Below are 20,696 nucleotides of genomic sequence, written 5' to 3' on the forward strand. Positions count from 1 at the left end.
TAAATAACACGTACGATGTTGATAGTTGGTACCTACTGCACCCCGACGTCGACCAAAGAAACTCAGTTTTTTCATATCTTAATTGGTTCAGCCCTATGAGTCATTCCGGATCAAAATCCCTTCTGCAACGGATTAGCAGGAGCGCCCTGGCTGGTTCGAATTCAGAACCAGCCAAAGCTCAAAGGGGCACCAAACTCTCAAGGAGGATAAAGCGGTTGTTTGCGAGAGCCACAGCGCTAACCCCAAGGGCACAAGAACGGCTTATCATATGTCTTACTGGCATACAGTAGCTCCGCAGAACCAAAGCGATGCCAGCTGTCGTCTTCACGAGAGGAACAGTTATCCTCCCCGTGTCCATGAAACCCGCCTTCCCGCCACCCCAATCATGCCGACAAACTTTCCAGCCCGATACCAAGACCCAGGAAGTCGTTCAATCTGGACAAATTTATTCAAGAAAACGAGAACTGGACCCCACCTTCGCCCACCGAAAACTTCGCCCGTCGTCTGTTTATGGAGGCTCGACAGGGTGGTACACAGCCTCAAAATACCCCAAAGAGACCTTCCGGAGATTATCTGGTTCGCCGAACCGTGAAGGAACGTGTGTTGTAGATTGTATGCATCATCTACTTTTTCTTTTCCTTTTTTTCAGTTGGAACTTCAAGTGTTCAGAGACTCAGGGTTTTTCTGTTTGATTTGGGACAATTAGAACTTTTTTTTATTATGCTATATATGAATCCCTGCCATGTATTCGTATATGTATTTCAAGTCGCGTGCGATTTATGCTTAACTGTGTATATGCTTTTCTGTGCCTACATAATATTACAGCATGTTGGTGAATGCCGCTTCTACTTCGACATAGAGTAATAAGAAGCATGACTGATCCAAAAAGCCCGTCCAATGGGTTTCGAATCTACGTATATGCTAAATGCTACGTTCATCGACCACCTCAAAGCACTCAAGATATAAGCCTCCTTTCTGTTAGATCGCATGGTGAGAGTAACTGCCGAAGGGTTTTAACAAACTCAGTGCACATGTATTTATCCGTGTCAAGTGGCTGTTGAATACGAAACCCAAGCTCAATCTTGAGACCTGTTTTGCCCTTTGAAAAAGCAGACTAGATGGGCAGGTCTGCATCTCAATCTGTACTTTATGTGACTTTGCCATTGTAAGTGGGACATAAGAAGGCTAGTTTACAACTTTGATTTATCGGGTATAAATACGGTCGCCCACACAATTGAAGTTTGTGCAACACGAGCCAGCTCTGAAGCGCCACGATTACGATTGTATGATAGCATTGGTTAAAATGTTCACATGCGACGCATGCATGGTTCAATCACGTGTCGGTCTTGATCGTGTCGTTTAACAACTACTATATGCGAGTATCATAAAGCTAGAGAGCCCGGAATATGGCATATATCCGGAACAAACTTGCGCTATACTAAATATCATAATAACCCATTATAATTGATTGTTGTACTGAGTACCGAGTGACAACGAGGCAATCCTAAAACGCAGAAAAGAAAGACATGGATGCTCAGCTAGTGGTGGACACAAGCTGAGGAGTCGATGCGTGTGACAATCGAAATATACAAGTAAGCAAGACTGAAACCAACCTCAAACTCCTAAGCTGGGAAAGTCGAATGAGTGACCTTCCCAAAACACTTATACCTCATTTATTCTTAGATATAAATATGATACCCTACCCTCATGCCACACAGCCATACCGATCCTAGCGGTCCAGCCTACCTGCTTCTTCCACCCCCCCTCCCCACCCAGCCTATCCCCTTCGTGAGGGAGTCGCCGAGTACGGGGGTGGCGGCTCGTGCCCCCTTCGTCCATTCGGCCTCCTTCGGCTCATGCTAGAGTGCCTGTGCTCATAGATATACTGACACAACCCAGCTATCAGCTTTCGGCTCTACTATATAGTCTTATACCTCACTCACCCTTTCTCGTAGCTCGGCCTGGTAGCTCATCATATCATCAATCACCTGCGTTACTCTCCTTTCCATCTGCGCAAGCCTCTCAGTGAACTGGCCATCATCGTGCTTTGCGAACACAGTCAGCCGCATTCGGATCACATACATCCTGTCGAACTGAATGATGAACGGCATGTTGCTCTGACTTTGCGGCAGGTGCCATGGGTCGCTGACGTCCAGACAGAAGTCAAGTCGAGAAGGGTATGTAAACGACTCGATATAGCAGACGAACAAGCTGCCAATGAAGTCAAGATAGCATGTGAGCTGCTGATGGCGCATCTTCAGGATGGCTCGGTTGACAGACATAGTGACCTTCTCGTGCATGTCGATTAGCTCGTCGTTCTGGTGGGTTGGAGCTCTGAGCAGTGCGACTCGAAGACGGTTTAGCAGCTTGACCTGGTCGACGAATGACTGGTTGTTTTGGGTGCACTCGATCATCAGAACATCTTCATACTCGAGTGTGAAGTCAAGGTCTTTGGGACACTTGAACCTCTTGATAGACGTCAGAAGGTCAACAAGATACCCTGGATGGCGGCACCAGCTGCTGGTACTGAGTCGTTGACACCGAAGGAGGAGCGTCAGACGAGCGCTTGAGGACTTTCTTTGGGCCAGCCTCCTCAGCGCCTGCGGTATACTGTCCTGGACCTATTGGCCCCTTGTCTTCGGCGATTCGGACGGACCTGGTGGATCCAGTCGAACCAGCGGACCTGGTAGATCGATTCGACCCGGTTGACTTGGTACTTCCAGCATCGCTCAGCTGAGGAGAAGCCAGACCTGGGTTGGTGGCCATACGAGTGGAGCTAGTTAGGACCATCTTTGGGTATGGGCCAGCTTGAATGTCGCGATAGCCCGGCCGCCGTGGGAGCTTTTATTTTTAGGGGTAGTGATGTAGTTGTCGTTATTGAATGTGTTGTACTCCGTGTGTAGAAAGACTTTTGTGCTGATTTGGTTACGGAGAGTAAACCAATACTGGTAAGGGGGGATCCTGCGAATTTATGCCTCAATACTTATCGAATGATCCTATTGAGTCGTGAAGATGATCAAAACACTTGTGTATTACATGTAGCATAGTGATCAAAACGCTTTTATCACGTGTAATACAGATTGCCTCGTTGGATATTCATTGTATATACGTAGGCTGCAGGCACCGATAGATTTACAAGCCCCAAGGAACTTCAGATATCACTCCGGGGTCGTTGTGAGGACAATTCAGAATTTTGAATTTGACTCCGTCCTCCATCATGATAGACTTTGTGGATACCGATCTCCAGTGCCTTGCAGCACGCAACCGACGTAATCATCTTCAGGTGAGGGGGAATGAGCTTGACGTTTGGCCGCTGTATTTACACATCACAGTTCAATTTATGTTGGTTATGCTACTGTAGTCGGAAATCCTCATCTGTAAACTTAAAATTATACGTAAAGATTCTCACCACATATGGGTTACATTACCACCACCTCGGCGGTCAAACAATCCGCCACAGTTCACCATAGCACTCTACACAATATTTCATTTGTATATCAGGAAACGAACGCTACGCCGATCATTTTCTTTGAAAGTCGAATAGATTGGAGATCGCATGCCACGAGTCGGCCATGCATGCTAATCGTGCAGGACCAACACGTGTATACTTTCCAGGCTCATAAGGCTTTCACGGACCGTTAATCGACTAGCCAGCGCTACACCCCACACACCCCTACTCTTAACGACCGATAGTATATTTTACTGTACTATGGAATCCCAAACGTCCAGCTCACGCTTTCGGAGACTTGTAAACCGTGTTCTTCCCAAGAAGCGAAAACTTGCTGAAAAGCCCGAAACAAATGCGCCACCTCGAGAACAACGTTACTTGCGTTTGTTCAGCCGGAAAGTTGACAAAGAGCTACCCAGAGATGACTCTGGTACCTTTTCTACCGATTCACTTTCAGACGATTGGGAGATGGTCGCCGACACACGCCCAAGGGTATTGGGTTACCCCAACAATCATAACAGCGGTAGTAGATCAAGATTGTCTCTTAGTCCTCGAAATATAGGCGTCCGCCGAAACGAAAGCTTTACTCTATCATCGTCTTCACTTGTTCGTAGGAATTCGGACCAAGAGAGCCGGGTTCGTATAGGAAGATTGCCCTCATAGTAGCTCACTCGACCGAGCTGTTACACAGTCAAGGAGAAACTTCATAGGTACCATTTTCATCTCTAGAAGTTTGTGATGGAGTAAATCAACGGAGCTCCTATAGACAAAATCGGCACCTCGATACCTCGAGGCAGCCTCAAGGCAGATGGATAAAATATGAATAAATGTATCTGATTGGTTGAATCTTGTCTGTCATCTGAACGAAGCTTGAGATTAAAGATCGGGGCTCACAATTGTATGTCTTCTTAGTGCTTTGGGTTTTGCGTTTTAGACGTATGCGCTCTTATCACTCTATCACTTTCAGTATGACCCTGCACCCTATGCGTGTGAATTGTATTCTTGTATGTACCAGACCATCCAGCCACCTGTAATAATTACCTCATTTCGTTGCCCACGTATGTAAAAATCTCGTGCAAGCCGCGACTTCATCTGGGTCTGCCGGCGGGTTGGCGGTGCTCGTCAAGCCAGCTGCTTGCGGGCACATTACACCGAACAAGCCGATTTCGCATGTATCCGCGTGTTCACTCCCAGGATTCAGATCCAGGAGTTCTTTTTAATCTGCTCCTCATGTCAAAGCATGTTTAGCACGCCCGAACTTAACCAGAGATCGTGGCAAGAACCGGGGTTTAAGCGCCAGAGCGGATTCCACGTGACCTGGCTACTTTGACTTGGACTTGTGCTCTAATTTCCGACCATGTCTCAACGTATTGGTCCCGTACGTACGTTCATCATGATTATATGCAACCAAAACATACATAGGAAGATCTTATTCTAAATTTATAGACGGCGCTGGCTTACGCGCGAACATGGCACCATGTGGATGCTAGCAACCGGGTCCTCGGAAAACTTGCTCAACGAATTGCGATTGTGCTTATGGGAAAGCATAAGCCGATATTCGATAAAGGAGGCAAGTATCAAATAGGGTTGGGTTATTTCACTTTTGCATGCTTAAGATCTGAAATCTAGCCGATTGCGGAGACTATGTCTGCGTAACGAATGCGCGCAAAGTTATTGTCACTGGACGCAAGGCCGACCAGATCGTCTATCGACATCATACAATGTACCCTGGAGGTCTAAAGGAGATCAAGTACAAAACCATGATGGAACGAAAACCGGATGAGGTGAGTTTATTGGAGTTATGGGCAGAGTCGCGGATCTCATGAGGACGCAGATCATTCGTCAGGCTGTCTCGGGGATGCTCCCCAAGAACAGGTTACGAGATAGGCGGTTGGAGCGATTAAGGATATTTGAAGGACCTGAGAACCCTCTACAAGCAAACATAAAGAAGAACTGGGAGGTCCCTCAGAAGGGTTTGACTCAGGTCTCTTCCTGACTGTTCGACCACTATTGTGCTTGACAAGTTTCACCCAATGGATAGCGTTCTCAACCACTTAACCCTGATGACCAAATGAGAATAAATAATTGCACGAAGCTGAGGTACGTACATGCATAGGAAAAATCACCCAAGAAAGACAGACAAGAAGTTTCCACGAGCACATGGCATTACGCCCCCTTGCTATTTGGACGAATATAGATGTCTTTTCTCCAGATCAAGAGAGCGGTAGTGGATGATGGATAGCAACAAAAAGCGCAAGCAAAAGGAAGAGAAAAGAAAAAGAAAAGAATGTACGGCAAAAAAGAAAGATAATAAAGTGATGTTGGACAAGTAAACGAGAGGTACAATCGTGAAGACCTAGGTCTCACCAACCCCTCCTTCGAAACATAATACACACAATAACCACACAGCAGATAGTACCTCCGCCGCACTAGACGGTCTTGGTCCCAAACGGCAAACGATAAGATAGAAAACACCCCATGTACGGCCAAACTCTCGGAGATCAAGTGACGATGTCCGCTGCGCTAAAGCTACTCCTTCGTCTCCGTACACTTCGCAAGTTCGGGCGCTCAAGTTTCGATCCCGGCACCACCACAGCATTCGCTCCTTCTCCATGCGTCCATTCTGGGTCTTCGTCCTCCTTCTCTTTATCCTCTTCTGGCTTCTTGCCCTTCTCGGGTACTGGCAGGGGAGGCGGTGGAGTCAATACATACGCACGCTTTTGGGGCACTTTAAGCCCAGCATTACCCGCAGGACCAAGCGGGCCAGCGTTTGGAAGCGGGAGCTTTGAGCGTGTGTTGTACTTGGGCAGCTGTGGTGATCCGGGAGGTGCTGCTGGACGTCTTGTGTTACCGGGTACGCTAGATACGGAACTAGATGCCCCGTGACCGCGCGCAGCCGCATTCCTCAATGCTGTAGTAGCTTGAGCAACCCGACTGGTCCCATCGGGCTTTCCGTTGGCTGTGGTCGCATGTGATATTAATCGCGGCTTGGGCGCGGGCGGAGGAGTGGTTGCAGAAGCTATCGATGCCTCAATCTCTGCTGCCCGCTTGGCTACCATACGCGTAGAGCTTCGAGTCGCACGACTAATACCCACACCGGCTGATTTGCCGCGATCTACTGACATGGCACCAGCGGGCACACGAGTTCCCCCTGAGTCGGACTTGCTGCTCCCTACGCCACCGTCACGCTTCGCACGCGAGCCTCCTTCTGATCGTGAGGCACTGGCAGCATCTCCACCGGCTTCGCGCTTCCCACTAACCCGCCTAAATCCAACGCCCAGAACACCCAATTGGTCACCTTCGTCCTCGACTTCCTCGTCTCCATCGGCTGCGCGCTTTGCCGCAGGAGTCTTCCGTGGTTGTAGAACCGGCGCGTCCGTTTTGATAGGTGTGGTCGGACGAGCCTTGTGGGGTGTGACGGGCACCGCGCTGCCATTAATAACTGGAGAAGACATGAGGCCAGGGGGTGTGGCTGCACGTGGTGAAGACGGGGCGATGCTTTGTCCAGAACGAACGGGCGAGGCAGAGGTACCATTGGTGGAGCCTGTAGTCATTGGCTGGATCTCTTCTGGTGGGGTGCGAGGCGTAAGGACGTCTGTACGCTGTGCTTCTGCTCGACGCATTTCATCGATAGCCGCCCATTTCGCCCATTCAAGCTGCTTCATGTACATAAATTGCTGTTGGAAGTAATTAGTACCGACTTTTTGTAGTAGAATTCGGCTCGTACCTGCTGAGGCCCGACTACACTCCCGGGACGAACAATACGCATAAAGCCAATAGCCTCGCTGGCAGTAAAACCATACTTGTATATCAGGTATGCGCCTATCAATGTGCCCGTTCGACCAAGACCTGCTTTGCAGTGTACGGCAATAGCACCTGAAACAGTTTCAGCATGAGGTGAAGCGCCAGAAGAACAAGCGACTTACCGCCCGCTTCTATGATAGCATCTGATTTAGCTATGAAAGTTCGCGTTATATCATCCGCTGGGTTCGTGCCATCATCAAAGTAGAGGTCCAAATGCTCAATACCGCGTTCCTCAAAGACGGCCTTGTCGTAAAGTTCATTATTCAACCTGACAACCAGTTTTACGTTGCGTTCGGAAAAGTATTCCAAGACATTCATGAACGGGGTTGGAAGTTTGCGCTGCAAGGCCGAAGCTCCGCCTTTGGTCTTTCCCTCTTTTTGCTGCCTAATCCAGACGGAATCAACTGGACTGGCGAACGCGATGAAACCTGGGGTAATCCAATTCCAGTCGCCGTTGTCAACCTTTTCGTAATACTCGTACTCGTCCACAGAAAATTCGTTCATGTCAAGGAGATGGTTGTGCTGAGCCTTCCATACGCCCCAAAGACAATCCTGTATCCCAAGATGGAAGTCGGAGCGGCCGCGGCCAGCGTCTCGGAAAGGCATGAACTCGACTTCGGCAATGGGGTAGAATACCTCCCATGGTGTTCTTCGCTGAACAATCATCTAGAGTGGACATTGTATCAAGCAATGCTCATCACTTGGATATGACAAACGCACGCAGTAAAGTGCCATGAGAAGAGCGGAATTGGCCCGGCGACGTGGGTCACTGGACGAATACAATACAATGCGATGCCGCTTTAAATTGGCATCCTATAGATAAACAAGGTTGAGAGGAAATATGTATGCCAATTGTATGCGAACGCACCTGGAGCAATTCGTGGATGAGGATACAGGCGCGATAAACCTGTGCCAGGTTGAGAGGACCCCAGTCTTCAAAGAAAGAGAGATAGAGCAGGCGATCATCGATACAAAAATAATAATATAGGTGATTTTCTTCGGGAGAAACAGGGGTAGGTCCAGCAGCTCGCGACTTGGTTCTTAGGGTTGGAGCTGGCTGCTCAGGACGGTTGAGTTGGTCAGGGCTTGGAGCTGGCGCAGGGAATGATGTCCAGTAGAGTCTAGTGTGAACGTGAGCAATATAATTACAACAATTATGGATTTACATGCCTATCAGAGAAGCGACAGAGCGGCTCGCAGACGGGAGCCATCTTGGCTGTGGTGGTCAAGGGGGGTCTTCCAATCCACCCACACGCGCTTGATCCACACGTGCCGGCCAAACATGCACAATTTCAACAATCCCAGGCTTATATCACACGACCCACCATTCCCCTCTTTGTTCGCTACACACAAATAATTCTAAATTCAGTCCAACACTCCAGCCGCTTCAGTATACAGATAGCATAACATGAACTTTTCACCTCGTCGCTTCTGTGGCGAACTTGTGCCCACCCAAACTTGATCAATCCTTGACCACGCCCCCTGCACGTTTTCTTTCCTCATTCCTATTTGAAAACACGATCTCGTAGTAATTTTTTCCAAAATCGATGAATTTCATGGGGGTTTGTCATTTACCTTTTCGTTCTCGTAGTAACCCCGCATGACATAGCCCACTTTAGCCTCCCACCTTCCTTTACAAGGCATTCGGCAATTTTGATCGTGGAAAAAGATGATCGGTCGGCATCGGGTGTCCTGATGGGCAATCCGTTTGGCCAATCCCCGTACCTGTGGTACCTGCCGATCAATACCACTCTTGAACTACCGTTTCCATCGAGGTTCCAAGTGTTGTTTACGCTTGTGTGATTGGTTATCGTACTTGGTCATTAGATCATGTTTCACATATACACAGAAGTGAAAAAAGGACTAAAAGCTCGACAAGGTATGTACAAGTAATGTTCCAGTCTCGATTATTATTGTGAAATTCATCCATTCATACAGTTATGAGCACGTCGATACAAGTGTCTAAACAAGTCGTTCTGAGCGCCTCAAAATGACTCGTCACTGCTGTACTCGCTCGAAAAAGCATCTTGCCAAAGCCTCATTTCCTCGATCTTCTGACATTCCTACACACTTCAATGAATCTCCGTATCCGAGCCCCTCTAGTAAAGAAAACGAACCTGCTCCCAAAGTTTCGTAGCGAATTCCTCCACTCGGTCTAGCTCACAATTCACCTCTACTTTCGCTCGCCGAATCGCAGCCGTCATCCTATCCGACATAGACTCGATGTCCATCAGCTCATTGAGCAAGCGGTACAAGAACTCCCAGTGCCTAACAAACCATACGTTTCTAAACGATCGTCGGTCCAACAGCGGCCCGTCGTCTGAACCGTAGGGAGGGATAAAATCGAGCTCGTCCGGGAATACAAATACACTAGAACGGACTCGTAGTTCGATCATTATGCTGTCTACCCGGTCCCAGGCGTTTATAAGCTCTTCAAGTGGTACTTCACCCAAGCTTGGTTGATGCTGAACATCTTCGTCTTCAGGCCCGTTTGCATATTCGGGATCCTGGTCGCTGTCGCCGAAATCCAGTTCAATGGCAAGTTCGTCCAGCACACTTGTTGGTGTCCAGCACCCGTGCTCAGTGGTATAGAGGGAGCAAGCCCTAGATGCTCCGGGAGATCGGCTTTCGTAAGAATGGACCGAGTGACGATCCTGATTCAAATCGCCAAGGGAATCCCAACCGTTCATGGCATCTTCAACTGTAGAATTTCCCGAGACGAGCGGAACCGGTCCACCCCAGATGCGATGGTCCTCGCTAGGAATATTCGGCAGGACCATAACTTAGGACGGGGGAAGGGGGCATATGGTTAGCACCACTTCTATACAAATTTTCCTTCCCCTCACCATGTGTTCGGCGCTGGTGACCTTGTGGGTCGAGGAGCGCCCTTAGCGCATACAGTTCCTTGATCTGTCGGGAAGCATCGTCGAGCTGTTCCCAAGTAGGTACGTGCACTCCTTCCAAGAGCTCCTCGACCGTTGGCACACGCGGAACATGCAAATTCGGACTGGGACCAGATGGCTGGGGATGGTCACATGCTGGATTCGAGACATCCAGGGTTGAACGTTCCGGCAAGCGCAGTGAATGCGTCGGCGGTTCCTCGATAGAAGGCTGGTTATATGCGGATCGAGCACCGAGACTGCTGGATGGAGCCCCTATCAAACCAACTTGCGCAACGGCCGGACAGTGGGGAGTAAATTGCTGGGCGAGGTAGCCTTGATGGTATTCTTGCGCGTTCGGACCGGGTGCGGCCGTACCAGAATTTGGTCGTTGAACTGGATTAGCCTTTGGCGCGTAAATGACATCATCATCGGTGGCTGGTACTCGGCCGGTAGCACGAGGTACTGTAGAATCGTACGGAGAACCAAATGGCTCAGCGAGCCGTTCGGTCTCATAATCTTCGGGAGAATCGGTAATATAATCGCATATGATACCCCGTTGGAGGTGTGGTTCGTTAAGCCAAGACATCAGACCAGCAAAGGAATATTTTATTTCAGACGAATCAATAAATGTCGGTTGATGCGTACTCGAGCTCGGACTAAGTAATCTCAAAGTGAAGGAATCGAATATAGAGATAACTTTCAAGCCCCGCCAGGTGGCATTTTTATAGAGGCAGCCACTGTGTTGAGGCGGTGGTCGGATTGTGTTTGGCATTGTTTAGAAATGGTCCATTTTGGGACGAACAATGTCTGTTGGGTGGCAAAGAAGAAAGACGCCAGGTCCTACGTAAATTAAGAGGCAGTGTGGTCCAAGAATCAGCCTCTGTTGTCGCCGGCTTTGACCAATGTCCTTAATACTTCAAGTGGTTGGATGTCAAGCGTGTTTCCTGAGTACTTGGACCTTCTCTATGGCTAAACATTTGTACGTAAACGGAGCGATATCGAACCTCATTTTGAGTGTGTTATCACCGCTGATAAAACTACAACTAATTTTAGACAATGCCAGTATCAGTTAAAAAGATTGTGCCGGGTACCGTACACGTTCATTCCACATGCTACACTTTCGCTGGCGGAGTGTATTGACTTGAGATTGGTTTAAACACGATGCTAATGCCTCTCACACGTGATACGGATCAAAGTTCATTTGTACAAATATGCCTTGACAAGTCTTAAAATCTGACCGCGCACATATAATGATGTTGATCCAATTGCCTAATATAGTACATTGAAGTTTTATGTCTTGGGGGACGAGGATAAGCATCCCCGCTATGAAACGTTGGCAATTTTGATCCATTGAATAGTCGGAGCGGGTCGTGAAGTTGGGGCCAGATTAAAGATTCGATTTTGAGTCGATCTGGTTCAAATAGCGTGCATTGATTCGAGCAAACAGTGAATATGTATGCTACAGATGAATACATGAGGTGAATTTATGCAATGAGAAAACGTATGGAAATGAAAAAAATGGGCAATGGATGACTTGCGAGTGCCATAAACCCAAAAGATCGAAAAGAAATATGTAGCTAGAGCAGACATGAATGATTACTGGACATCATAACAACCCAATGCTTATAACTCGCCCCAAATAACTTATTTTTAAATACAGTCTCAATAAAGATATTCGAAATCCACCAAGCAAACTTCCCACACCCATACAGTCGTAGCAGCCCTAGTAGCCCGGTCTGCTTTCTTGTTCTACCCTCCCAGCTTATCCCCTTCGTGAGGGAGTCGCCGAGTACGGGGGTGGCGGCTCGTGCCCCCTTCGTCCATTCGACCTCCTTCGGCTCATAATAGAGTGCCCGTGCTCATAGATATACTGACACAACCCAGCTATCAGCTTTCAGCTCTACTATATAGTCTTATACGTTACTCACCCTTTCTCGTAGCTCGCCTGGTAGCTCATCATATCATCAATCACCTGCGTTACTCTCCTTTCCATTTGCGCAAGCCTCTCAGTGAACTGGCCATCATCGTGCTTTGCGAACACAGTCAGCCGCATTCGGATCACATACATCCTGTCGAACTGAATGATGAACGGCATGTTGCTCTGACTTTGCGGCAGGTGCCATGGGTCGCTGACGTCCAGACAGAAGTCAAGTCGAGAAGGGTATGTAAACGACTCGATATAGCAGACGAACAAGCTGCCAATGAAGTCAAGATAGAATGTGAGCTGCTGATGGAGCATCTTCAGGATGGCTCGGTTGACAGACATAGTGACCTTCTCGTGCATGTCGATTAGCTCGTCGTTCTGGTGGGTTGGAGCTCTGAGCAGTGCGATTCGAAGACGGTTTAGCAGCTTGACCTGGTCGACGAATGACTCGTTCTTTGGGGTGTAGTCGATCATCAGAACGTCTTCATGCTCGAGTGTGAAGTCAAGGTCTTTGGGGCACTTGAACCTCTTGATAGACGTCAGAAGGTCGACAAGGATACCCTGGATGGCGGCACCAGCTGCTGGTACTGAGTCGTTGACACCGAAGGAGGAAGCGTCAGACGAGGGCTTGAGGACTTTCTTTGGGCCAGTCTTCTCAGCACCTGCGGTATACTGTCCTGGACCGATTGGCCCCTTGTCTTCGGCGATTCGGACGGACCTGGTAGATCGATTCGACCTGGTTGACTTGGTACTTCCAGCATCGCTCAGCTGAGGAGAAGCCAGACCTGGGCTGGTGGCCATACGAGTGGAGCTGGTTAGGACCATGTCTCGGTGTTGCTGGGGTTTGGATGTCGCAATGGCCCGGTTGCTGCTGGACCTCTTGGCTTGAGTGATAGTCCCGAAATTGTAGATAGTGGGGAGATAAAGGCACATCGAAGGTCATATTATATGTTGAGGTCAGTTAGATCAGTGATCTGCAAAATAGAAACTTTCAACTTCAAGCCGATCACCGCCATAGGTGCGCCAATGTCGGGTAGGCGCCGCTCTTGCCAATCGATTGGCATATTCACGCTGTGGTGTCGGATAGGCCAACTAGAAGGAAGCGTAGAAAAGCTGCACCGCAATGACTCGCTGAACTATTGACAATGTTTCGTGAATGCCTCGCGTTCAACGCGTGCAGAAAGTAAGCAGACCCAAGGCAGAATGTCTACTAATTTAAGGTTAAATAAGCCTTCAAAACTGTGTAATATCGTATTATGAAGTTTCTGCTGCCGTATACGGCATAATTAGACATATGCATACCCCATGGCTGGTGGTGTCGGACCGTGGCCGTTCGTCCTACCCTCGAAATGTGTCCTATCCTCGGCTGGGTTTAGGAGCTTATTCAGCAGAACTTCAAATAGAGGGTTACGTGTAAATTACTCTAATTTATATAAAATCTTAACCTCTCTATGCCTAGTATAACTCAACCCGTAGTGTTATAGGTGTCATAGTTCTCGCTAACGTACCTCTTATGTGAGGGTATCTAGCCTATACGATGTCAAAAATGCCATCAGAGAACACGAAGAGCTAATACGTGGCAGCCAGCATGTAACCAATGATTGGTGTAGTTGACCATGTCGTTCATCTACTTTGAGCGATTGATAATTATGAATATCCTTGCCGGGACATACATACAAGTTTACAGATCGGTTCACCATCGGGCTATGTCCCAAAGGACCTTGAACGAAGATATGAAAGGTTTATAAATTTACAGATTTGCGGTGTGGAATGAGTCATCAGCTCCAGGTTTAGACACGATTTTTTGTTGATGGAAATATGGAGACTACTCGAACACTGCCTATGCCGAGCACTAAGCAAATCACATCGCCTTAGGGAGTGCAACTCGCATGCTATCACAGAAATCCAGATGTGAATATGTCCCATAAAAATACAAACATGATCGATAGCAACCAAGCACAAATAAGAAGGGATAAAGGAAGATGCTGACGACAGAAGGATAACAAAATCCAGCATGGCATACCGAGTTATTAACAGCCTGAGGTGTGTGTGGTGACGGGTATAGTAGGTCTCTCATCATACAGGGCATATTTGGCCCTTCAATGAGGACTATGACGTTCCTCTTCCCGCTCCAGTATTTGAACTCGGATTCGGAGGCTTGGCTGAGCCTTGTGTTTGACTTGCCCATGCAACATTGAGAGTTGCTTCTTCTGACTCTAGTTGCTTTATTAGGCAATAAGCGAGATAAGCAAGAGAAGCGATAGCTATCACACAGCATAGACGTACTTCAAGTAGCATTGGAACAACACTATCCACCTCTTGCGTAGGCACACCTCCCGCAGCGGCTGATATCAGCCGTCTGTATTCGGCCATTCGACCACTCGTTCCAGAATCCGCTTGCTGCCGGACGAATTCATCAAACAGCCCATGCCTTCTTGTTCGAAGCTTGCCAATCTCTACGCGTAACGCATCGCAGGCTTCGGTAATGGATGTTCCTTTTGGAGGTGGTGCATAGAGCTCGGCCAAATCTATCGTCAAAGTTGGGAGAGGGGCATGCTCCGAGGAGACAGAACTCGCGGGCTGAGCTTGTGATGATGCTTGAGCTTGCTCGGCCTTCCAAGCTTTGTCTCTGGCTTCTTCGTCTCGTAGCCATTTTTCCCACCCCAGACGATACCTGGTACCCATTTTCGCTCTCAGCTCTTCTTCGAGGTCTTTCAGTTCCTGCTCGGCTTCCTCCAGTCCCTGTCCTTGTGCTTTGAGCACGCCCACGGCCCGCTGGCTCTCTAGAATTTCTCCCTGAATATTCGTCAATAACGCATGAGCCTGCGCAAGGTCCCGCTCTTTGCTGACAAGCTCTGCGTCGAATGCGGCTGCCAAACTAGCCATAAGACTAGCGGCTTCCGCCGTTGCTTTTGTGGTCGTCCGCTGGGCGGTTTTAGAGTAATGCAGTTGGGGAGTGAGCTCAAGTGGGGGCTGGGGTGCTGCAGGCGCAATAGTGGGACTCATCCGGAACCTCTCGTCTTCGAAAATATAGTCCTCTGTAGTCTTGCCATCCCTGTTAGCGATTTTAGGGTCTGCACCATGGTCAAGTAAGATCTTGACCAGCCGTTTTGATCGACACCGAGCAGCCATAGTAAGCGCTGTCTCCCCATCATCGTCCTGAAAGTTGATTACGTCTGCCAACTCGTCCGGGAAGTCGCTCAGCCTCGAGAGCAATGTTTCCATGTAGTATCGGGCAGCGTGTGCCTTGCCTTTGCTCATTGCCACATCGACAATATGGTGAAAGACGGTTCGGTTAAAGTTATCCACATTGAGCGTGGAACGATGTAATAGTTCGTATAGTTCGGGGAATTTCCGTACGTCGTAGTTGTTCGCAAACATCACAGATCTCATTAGTGGTGTCTGTCCGGATTTGTTCTCCTTGAAGATATCAGCACCGGCGCTAAGAAGCAGCTTGACAACCCGGATCCGTCCCATTGCGCACGCCCAATGCAAGGCTGTGTGCCCATCGTCATCAATAGGCACGTCTGGTTCAAAATCTGACGGAGGAGAAACAAGAACAGAGGGGATTTGGTTGGTGTCTGAGATAAAGTATTCGAGCATAATATCGGCATAGCGCGGGCCAGTCGAGCTCTCCTTCCTGGGGTCTCCGCTGTTGAATAACGCCGGTTGTGAGTAGGTTTGAGAGTGAGAGTTGGTAGGCCGTGAAGAGGCTTCCAGTGCAGAAGCAGAACGCAAATGTCCGTTGTGACCGTTGCGTAGACTGGGGCCCACATCCGTCAACAATGGGCTCGGTGTGCGCGATGGCTCGGATACTTCTGAAGGGCTGTCTGTGAGGCTGCCATCTTCACTTCCACGAGGCAAGTTGCTCTCCGCCTCAACAACCGGCTTTGGTTCCTTCTCTGGTTCTGGAGTTTCCTTCTGACGGGCCCGGGCGGGAGGAGCGGTAAGATGCTTGGGTGCAAGGGGAGGGCTGGAGGCGGCGGGAGTGAAGTCAATAATAGCCCTTAGCAAGTTCTCAACGTGGTACTGATGAGCTAGTTGGACACCACGATCAAGCGGCACCCACGTTCCTATTATGTAAAATCGGTTCCGGACGATCCTCTACAGTTTGAACAAATCTTACACACCTTGGTACTTTCCGTATCCTCCTTGCACCTTCTCATGTTCCCCCTTCTGTACCTCCCGCTCTAGTACGCGAGTGCGTTGCGGTTTGTCAAGTCCGGCAACTTTTAGTATTTGAGTAGCGTTTAACCAGCTGTCTGAGCGCCGTCGCATCACAGCAACCGACTTGCAGATCCTGGACAACTTTAGTGATGTATAGCGATAGCCGGTTCCTGGTTAGCTTACATCTCGTATACCGGTACACCACTATAGGTGGCCTATGTTGATACGATCAAGCGGTCAGCCATAGGAAGTATAGCAACCAATTCTCGACAGAGACCCACCTTGAATATCTGTGCATCCCCAGGCCCAGCCATTATACCTTTGTAGATATTAGTGTATTAATTCCGACAAGCTTGACTAATGCCTGAATTGACCAGGGCTCAAGAGCCGACGGACTCGGAGGTATATGGCGCCTAGGAGTGGGCCTGTGTGACCGGGTGGCAGAGCCGCTGATGGAGGGCACCAGAGTAAAGGCACGTTACGCGCCGAACGCGACACGGAGCCAATCCCAGCCAATCACGCCACATTCACACGAGTCACGTGGAAAAATAATAACATTTCAGACTGCTCGCTCCTTTTTTCCTAGGTCACTATTAATTGTAGTCCATGGTAGTGATTCATTTGAAAAGGCTAATAATACACGGAGACCAACTTCAGTCTCAAGTAAACGAGAATAAAATAAAAAGGAAAGTGTAGGAAATGAATCAAGCCGCCAAACCAAATACATGCACCTGCCCCTCGATAGTGGACAACGCGAGCACACCCGTCGCATCCTCAAATGCCAAACATGATACCATATTTAACTTGGATTGAAGGGCGCTTGGAACATGCAAAACCCGTGCCAACGACCCTGCGGCTTGGCGAATCGCTGTTTCAGCCTTGCTTGGGTCCTCATTGGCCAGATTGGAATACTTCTCAGCGCCGGTTTCCGGCACAAGGGGTGCTACCACAACTCGGAGAGACTCCTTTTGCCAATCCACCTCCTCGGGTATGCCGTCGCCCTCAATCCAGGCCGCGTATCGCCCAAATGAACCCATCCCAGCTAGTTCATGAGCATAATTGACATGTGCCGGGAAGATTGTTCGCTTGTACCTCACCCGGCAGACACGGCGGAACGCGCGACGGAGGGGTAAGATGGGGCTCGAGGGAGAAGATGAAGAAGAGGCTTCGGTCTGGGTAGGCTCCAAAAGCGAAGACTGAGAGGGAGTGGGCATACTATATGAATCGGCCTGCGTCGACAGAATGCTTCCAGGAGTCAATTGAGTCCTGTATCCGAAGCCAGCGCTTGTTGCCAGGTCCTCGTCATCTCCAGAATCCTCGGGCTCTTCTTCACTGTCCAGTGCAACCTCATGAGCTCCCAAGACAATGCCACGGAAAATATCGGCCCTCCTATCTTCAACATCCACAGACAAACCCAACGCACAGACGGTCTCGGGCATACTTTTCTTCCGAGCAGGCCCAGCACGTCGACCCCAACGCCTACGTACTTTGGCATCTGAAGACTGGCCCAGGGCATCACTAGAACTTTGTAGGAGCCATTTTGGGTTGGCCCTGCGAAGCATTGCTCGCACAGTTGTAAATAGCGGTGCGCCCTCAGTTCCAGGTGAACCAATGAAATCACGAGAACGGGGCGCTCTCAATGCTTTGATACCAAGGTCAACGCATTGAACGGGGGTTGTGACAGGAATAGTGCTTGCAGCCCAACGCCTGCGTAACGACTGCACCTCAATACGGCGAGAAATAATCTTGGAAGGAGATTCGGCGTAGAGAAGGACATGGGTCGAAGTACCAAGGGCAGTATATCTCATCCCCGGGGCAATCTTGAAACCGCAATGAACGAGTGAAGAAGCGCACCTGATTGGATGCTCTAAACTTGGTGAGGGTGACAAGGGTAGGCTGGAAACCAAGGGGACGTTGGGATCAAACAGAAGAATGAAGACAACCATGGTGTCTGGAATGTCACCGAGGATTCCGGCATGGCCAGCAGCACTAATGAATGTTGTAGAGATGAAGACGGGCTGACGAAGAGGAGAGTGGGCGATGAACTGAAGGCCATGGTGACAGCCAGGGAAGAGGGAAGGAGCGGAAGAATTGAATGGGCTAGGTGGGTTAGGATACTGTCCCGGTAGCACAGATGTTGATTCAGTCGAAGTGGGTAGGTCAATGCGGACAACATACATGTCACGCTTTAGAACAGGGCTAGGCTCCTGGATCAGATATCATTCCAATACATTTGGGACAAATGTACTCACGGGTTCTGCCCCACCTGGACTGCCACCATCAATGCAACGAGCACGCCACCAGGCACGAGGTCATATGCAAATTCGACATATTCAGCTTTCGTTTCCCAAGCAGCAATACATCGTGGCCGTCGTAGTTCATTGTGAGGCTGGGTGGTATCGTACTCGGGGTGCATATCATTGTCGGGCTCAGACCCCGTTTCGACGTCTATCCCATCTGCACTATTCGTCTGAGTTCGCATGCTTCGGCGACGAGGGAAAGAGGGAGGGTGTGATGTGGAAGTAGGCTCGAGTGATGCGAGGTCCCAGACAGCAAAGGTACCTCCGTGTTGGGCTGTGAGCAAGAAACGAGCGCCAGGGAGGAGGGTAGAATGTACGACGGTAGCCACTTCCGGCAGAGCAAGAGACCCAATAGAGCTGAGAACTGGATTTGTATGACTGAGATTATGGGCAAGCTTTGTCGTTCGCTTGACCATGGCTCGCATCTCTTCGGTTGTCAAGTCTGCGGGCATTGTGGTCAACTGCTTTTCAGTAGGCAATGATATGGCCTTTGATGCAGCCAAGGTACGGGCAAGTGTGAGCCAAGCTGCCCGCGATGCTGTGAAACCATGAAGTGATCTACATGTCTATGTTGGATAAAATTGGCACATAAATCACTTATTGATAAGGCAACGACTCACCTTTGCCAAGACGACCGCGTCTGCAACGTCTAGGAACGAGTATATATGTAGCAATAAGTCGTGTGGGAGAGCCGGTAGTCCTCTCCTGTTAACGGCGGCGAGCGTCCAGGTGGTGTTAGACATCATGTAAGGTGGGGTTAATCTTGGAGCAATCGGCCGAATAAAGGGCAATTAGCGCCTGAACAACTCATTCAAGAGCCCAACAAGGGCAAGTTGGAAGGAGAATTCACATGAGAAGGGGGCACTGATTTTGTACTTTTCAAAAGTCCGGTCTCCAGCCCGTTACAATCAGTGCAGATGGGAAGCCGAGTGCCATGTGCAACACCCATGTGTTGCCCTTCCGTGAGCTCTCGGCAGTTCCAATCCGCGATCCGACTCGTTTGGCTGTGTTTGTCCACTCACTTTTCCTCGCCTTCTTCTCTCTCGACGACTAGCTTTAAACCTGGGAATGCGAGTGATACTTCTGCACCGATAAGCTCAAACTTGGAAATTTCTGAAAAATATAAAATTACAATCAACTATTCTGCGTGGCGGGACGGCCATGTGTTCATTGTGGCCAAGAAACAAACCGGGCCTAAGCGCCAACCTGGATATACATGTGGTACGCTAAAAACAAGCTTGCCCCACACTCGCCTCACGGAGTGTAAAGTACTTCTATTTGCCTTCTTTTAGGACTGTTTTTGTCATCTAGCCTCTTGAGCGGTAAATATTTCTTGTGACCACGACAGGCCAGTCTTACCCAACCGAGCCACCCATGTACTAGCATTCTTTCCGTGTGGTGACTGGATTCCTCCGTCTGGTAGATGCTGCGGAGCCATGCTGTTCAATAGGAAATTCGAATGTGAGTACTGCGAAGGTCCACCGCTTGCATGTATGGTCTCGCTCCCGACCTTGATCCCAATGTGGTTCAGACCAGTGCTCCATGATATCCACATATCCATTCGGCGATCCTCTCCAACACTTGGCAATAGCAGTTCCACATGGCCATCAACCTTTACGGGCCGACCCCGGAGAATGAGTCTGTTCGACAATGCACTATGACCGTTTAGGTGACCAATGGATTCTGTCGATCTCATATCTCGGCTTTGTCTTTGTCACTCGCGCTCTTGAATACAATCGAAGTTACAATAGGATCCACGTCATAAACAATGTGATGATATCTGGAAATTTTCTTCTGGAATACTGTCTCGTGCGAGAGGCAATTTCCCAGTCGCTCTTTTTGGGACGCATGATCTTCATACCACGATCCGGGGGAACGCTTACTGTGTCAACTCTCAGCCCTTGTTCTATTGTCAACAATCTATGCCATCCTCGGGAATACACACCCTTTTGATAGTTGATCTATCTGGCCATTCTATAACTGACGTGTCGAGCGCCCAACGAATGAACCCTCTTTCGCCTTCAACTTGTGGATAGAAGGTCAGCTGGTGATAGCCGATACCTCGATAACAGTACAACAAACCTCAGCCTTCACTTCGTTTCCCAAAGCGCTCTCACCCGTAATTAAGCATCACTCAATAACGAAACTTCCAGATGGCTCATGTTCCCCAC

The 20,696-nt window shown here is 49.1% G+C and overlaps 6 protein-coding genes across 6 annotated transcripts; 1 reads left to right on the forward strand and 5 right to left on the reverse strand.

Annotated features, from left to right (window-relative positions):
• Window positions 1-1,777: 1,777 nt before the first annotated feature.
• RhiXN_03756 (uncharacterized protein) lies at window positions 1,778-2,790 on the reverse strand (the record flags this gene model as incomplete). Its single annotated transcript, XM_043323573.1, has 3 exons — window positions 1,778-1,885; window positions 1,944-2,468; window positions 2,515-2,790. The coding sequence occupies 3 exons, from the start codon at window positions 2,788-2,790 to the stop codon at window positions 1,778-1,780; spliced, it is 909 nt and encodes a 302-aa protein (XP_043175992.1).
• A 2,015-nt stretch (window positions 2,791-4,805) lies between these two features.
• Window positions 4,806-5,444, forward strand: RhiXN_03757 (ribosomal protein L13; the record flags this gene model as incomplete). The annotated part of the gene is made up of 4 exons (XM_043323574.1): window positions 4,806-4,826; window positions 4,895-5,039; window positions 5,090-5,232; window positions 5,283-5,444. The coding sequence occupies 4 exons, from the start codon at window positions 4,806-4,808 to the stop codon at window positions 5,442-5,444; spliced, it is 471 nt and encodes a 156-aa protein (XP_043175993.1).
• Window positions 5,445-5,949: 505 nt separating this feature from the next.
• Window positions 5,950-10,720, reverse strand: RhiXN_03758 (Tyrosine-protein phosphatase; the record flags this gene model as incomplete). The annotated part of the gene is made up of 8 exons (XM_043323575.1): window positions 5,950-7,125; window positions 7,176-7,324; window positions 7,375-7,918; window positions 7,973-8,065; window positions 8,121-8,373; window positions 9,248-9,315; window positions 9,370-10,034; window positions 10,099-10,720. The coding sequence occupies 8 exons, from the start codon at window positions 10,718-10,720 to the stop codon at window positions 5,950-5,952; spliced, it is 3,570 nt and encodes a 1,189-aa protein (XP_043175994.1).
• Window positions 10,721-12,058: 1,338 nt separating this feature from the next.
• On the reverse strand, window positions 12,059-12,991 carry RhiXN_03759 (uncharacterized protein; the record flags this gene model as incomplete). The annotated part of the gene is made up of 1 exon (XM_043323576.1): window positions 12,059-12,991. The coding sequence occupies one exon, from the start codon at window positions 12,989-12,991 to the stop codon at window positions 12,059-12,061; it is 933 nt and encodes a 310-aa protein (XP_043175995.1).
• Window positions 12,992-14,157: 1,166 nt separating this feature from the next.
• On the reverse strand, window positions 14,158-16,539 carry RhiXN_03760 (ankyrin repeats; the record flags this gene model as incomplete). Its single annotated transcript, XM_043323577.1, has 5 exons — window positions 14,158-14,274; window positions 14,345-16,131; window positions 16,189-16,358; window positions 16,409-16,440; window positions 16,507-16,539. 5 exons carry the CDS (start codon window positions 16,537-16,539, stop codon window positions 14,158-14,160), a joined length of 2,139 nt encoding a protein of 712 aa, XP_043175996.1.
• Window positions 16,540-16,929: 390 nt separating this feature from the next.
• RhiXN_03761 (uncharacterized protein) lies at window positions 16,930-20,221 on the reverse strand (the record flags this gene model as incomplete). Its single annotated transcript, XM_043323578.1, has 5 exons — window positions 16,930-18,424; window positions 18,478-19,091; window positions 19,146-19,287; window positions 19,548-19,638; window positions 19,885-20,221. 5 exons carry the CDS (start codon window positions 20,219-20,221, stop codon window positions 16,930-16,932), a joined length of 2,679 nt encoding a protein of 892 aa, XP_043175997.1.
• Window positions 20,222-20,696: the final 475 nt, after the last annotated feature.

This window comes from Rhizoctonia solani, chromosome 1 (genome assembly GCF_016906535.1).
Source record: "Rhizoctonia solani chromosome 1, complete sequence".
NCBI lineage: Eukaryota > Fungi > Basidiomycota > Agaricomycetes > Cantharellales > Ceratobasidiaceae > Rhizoctonia > Rhizoctonia solani.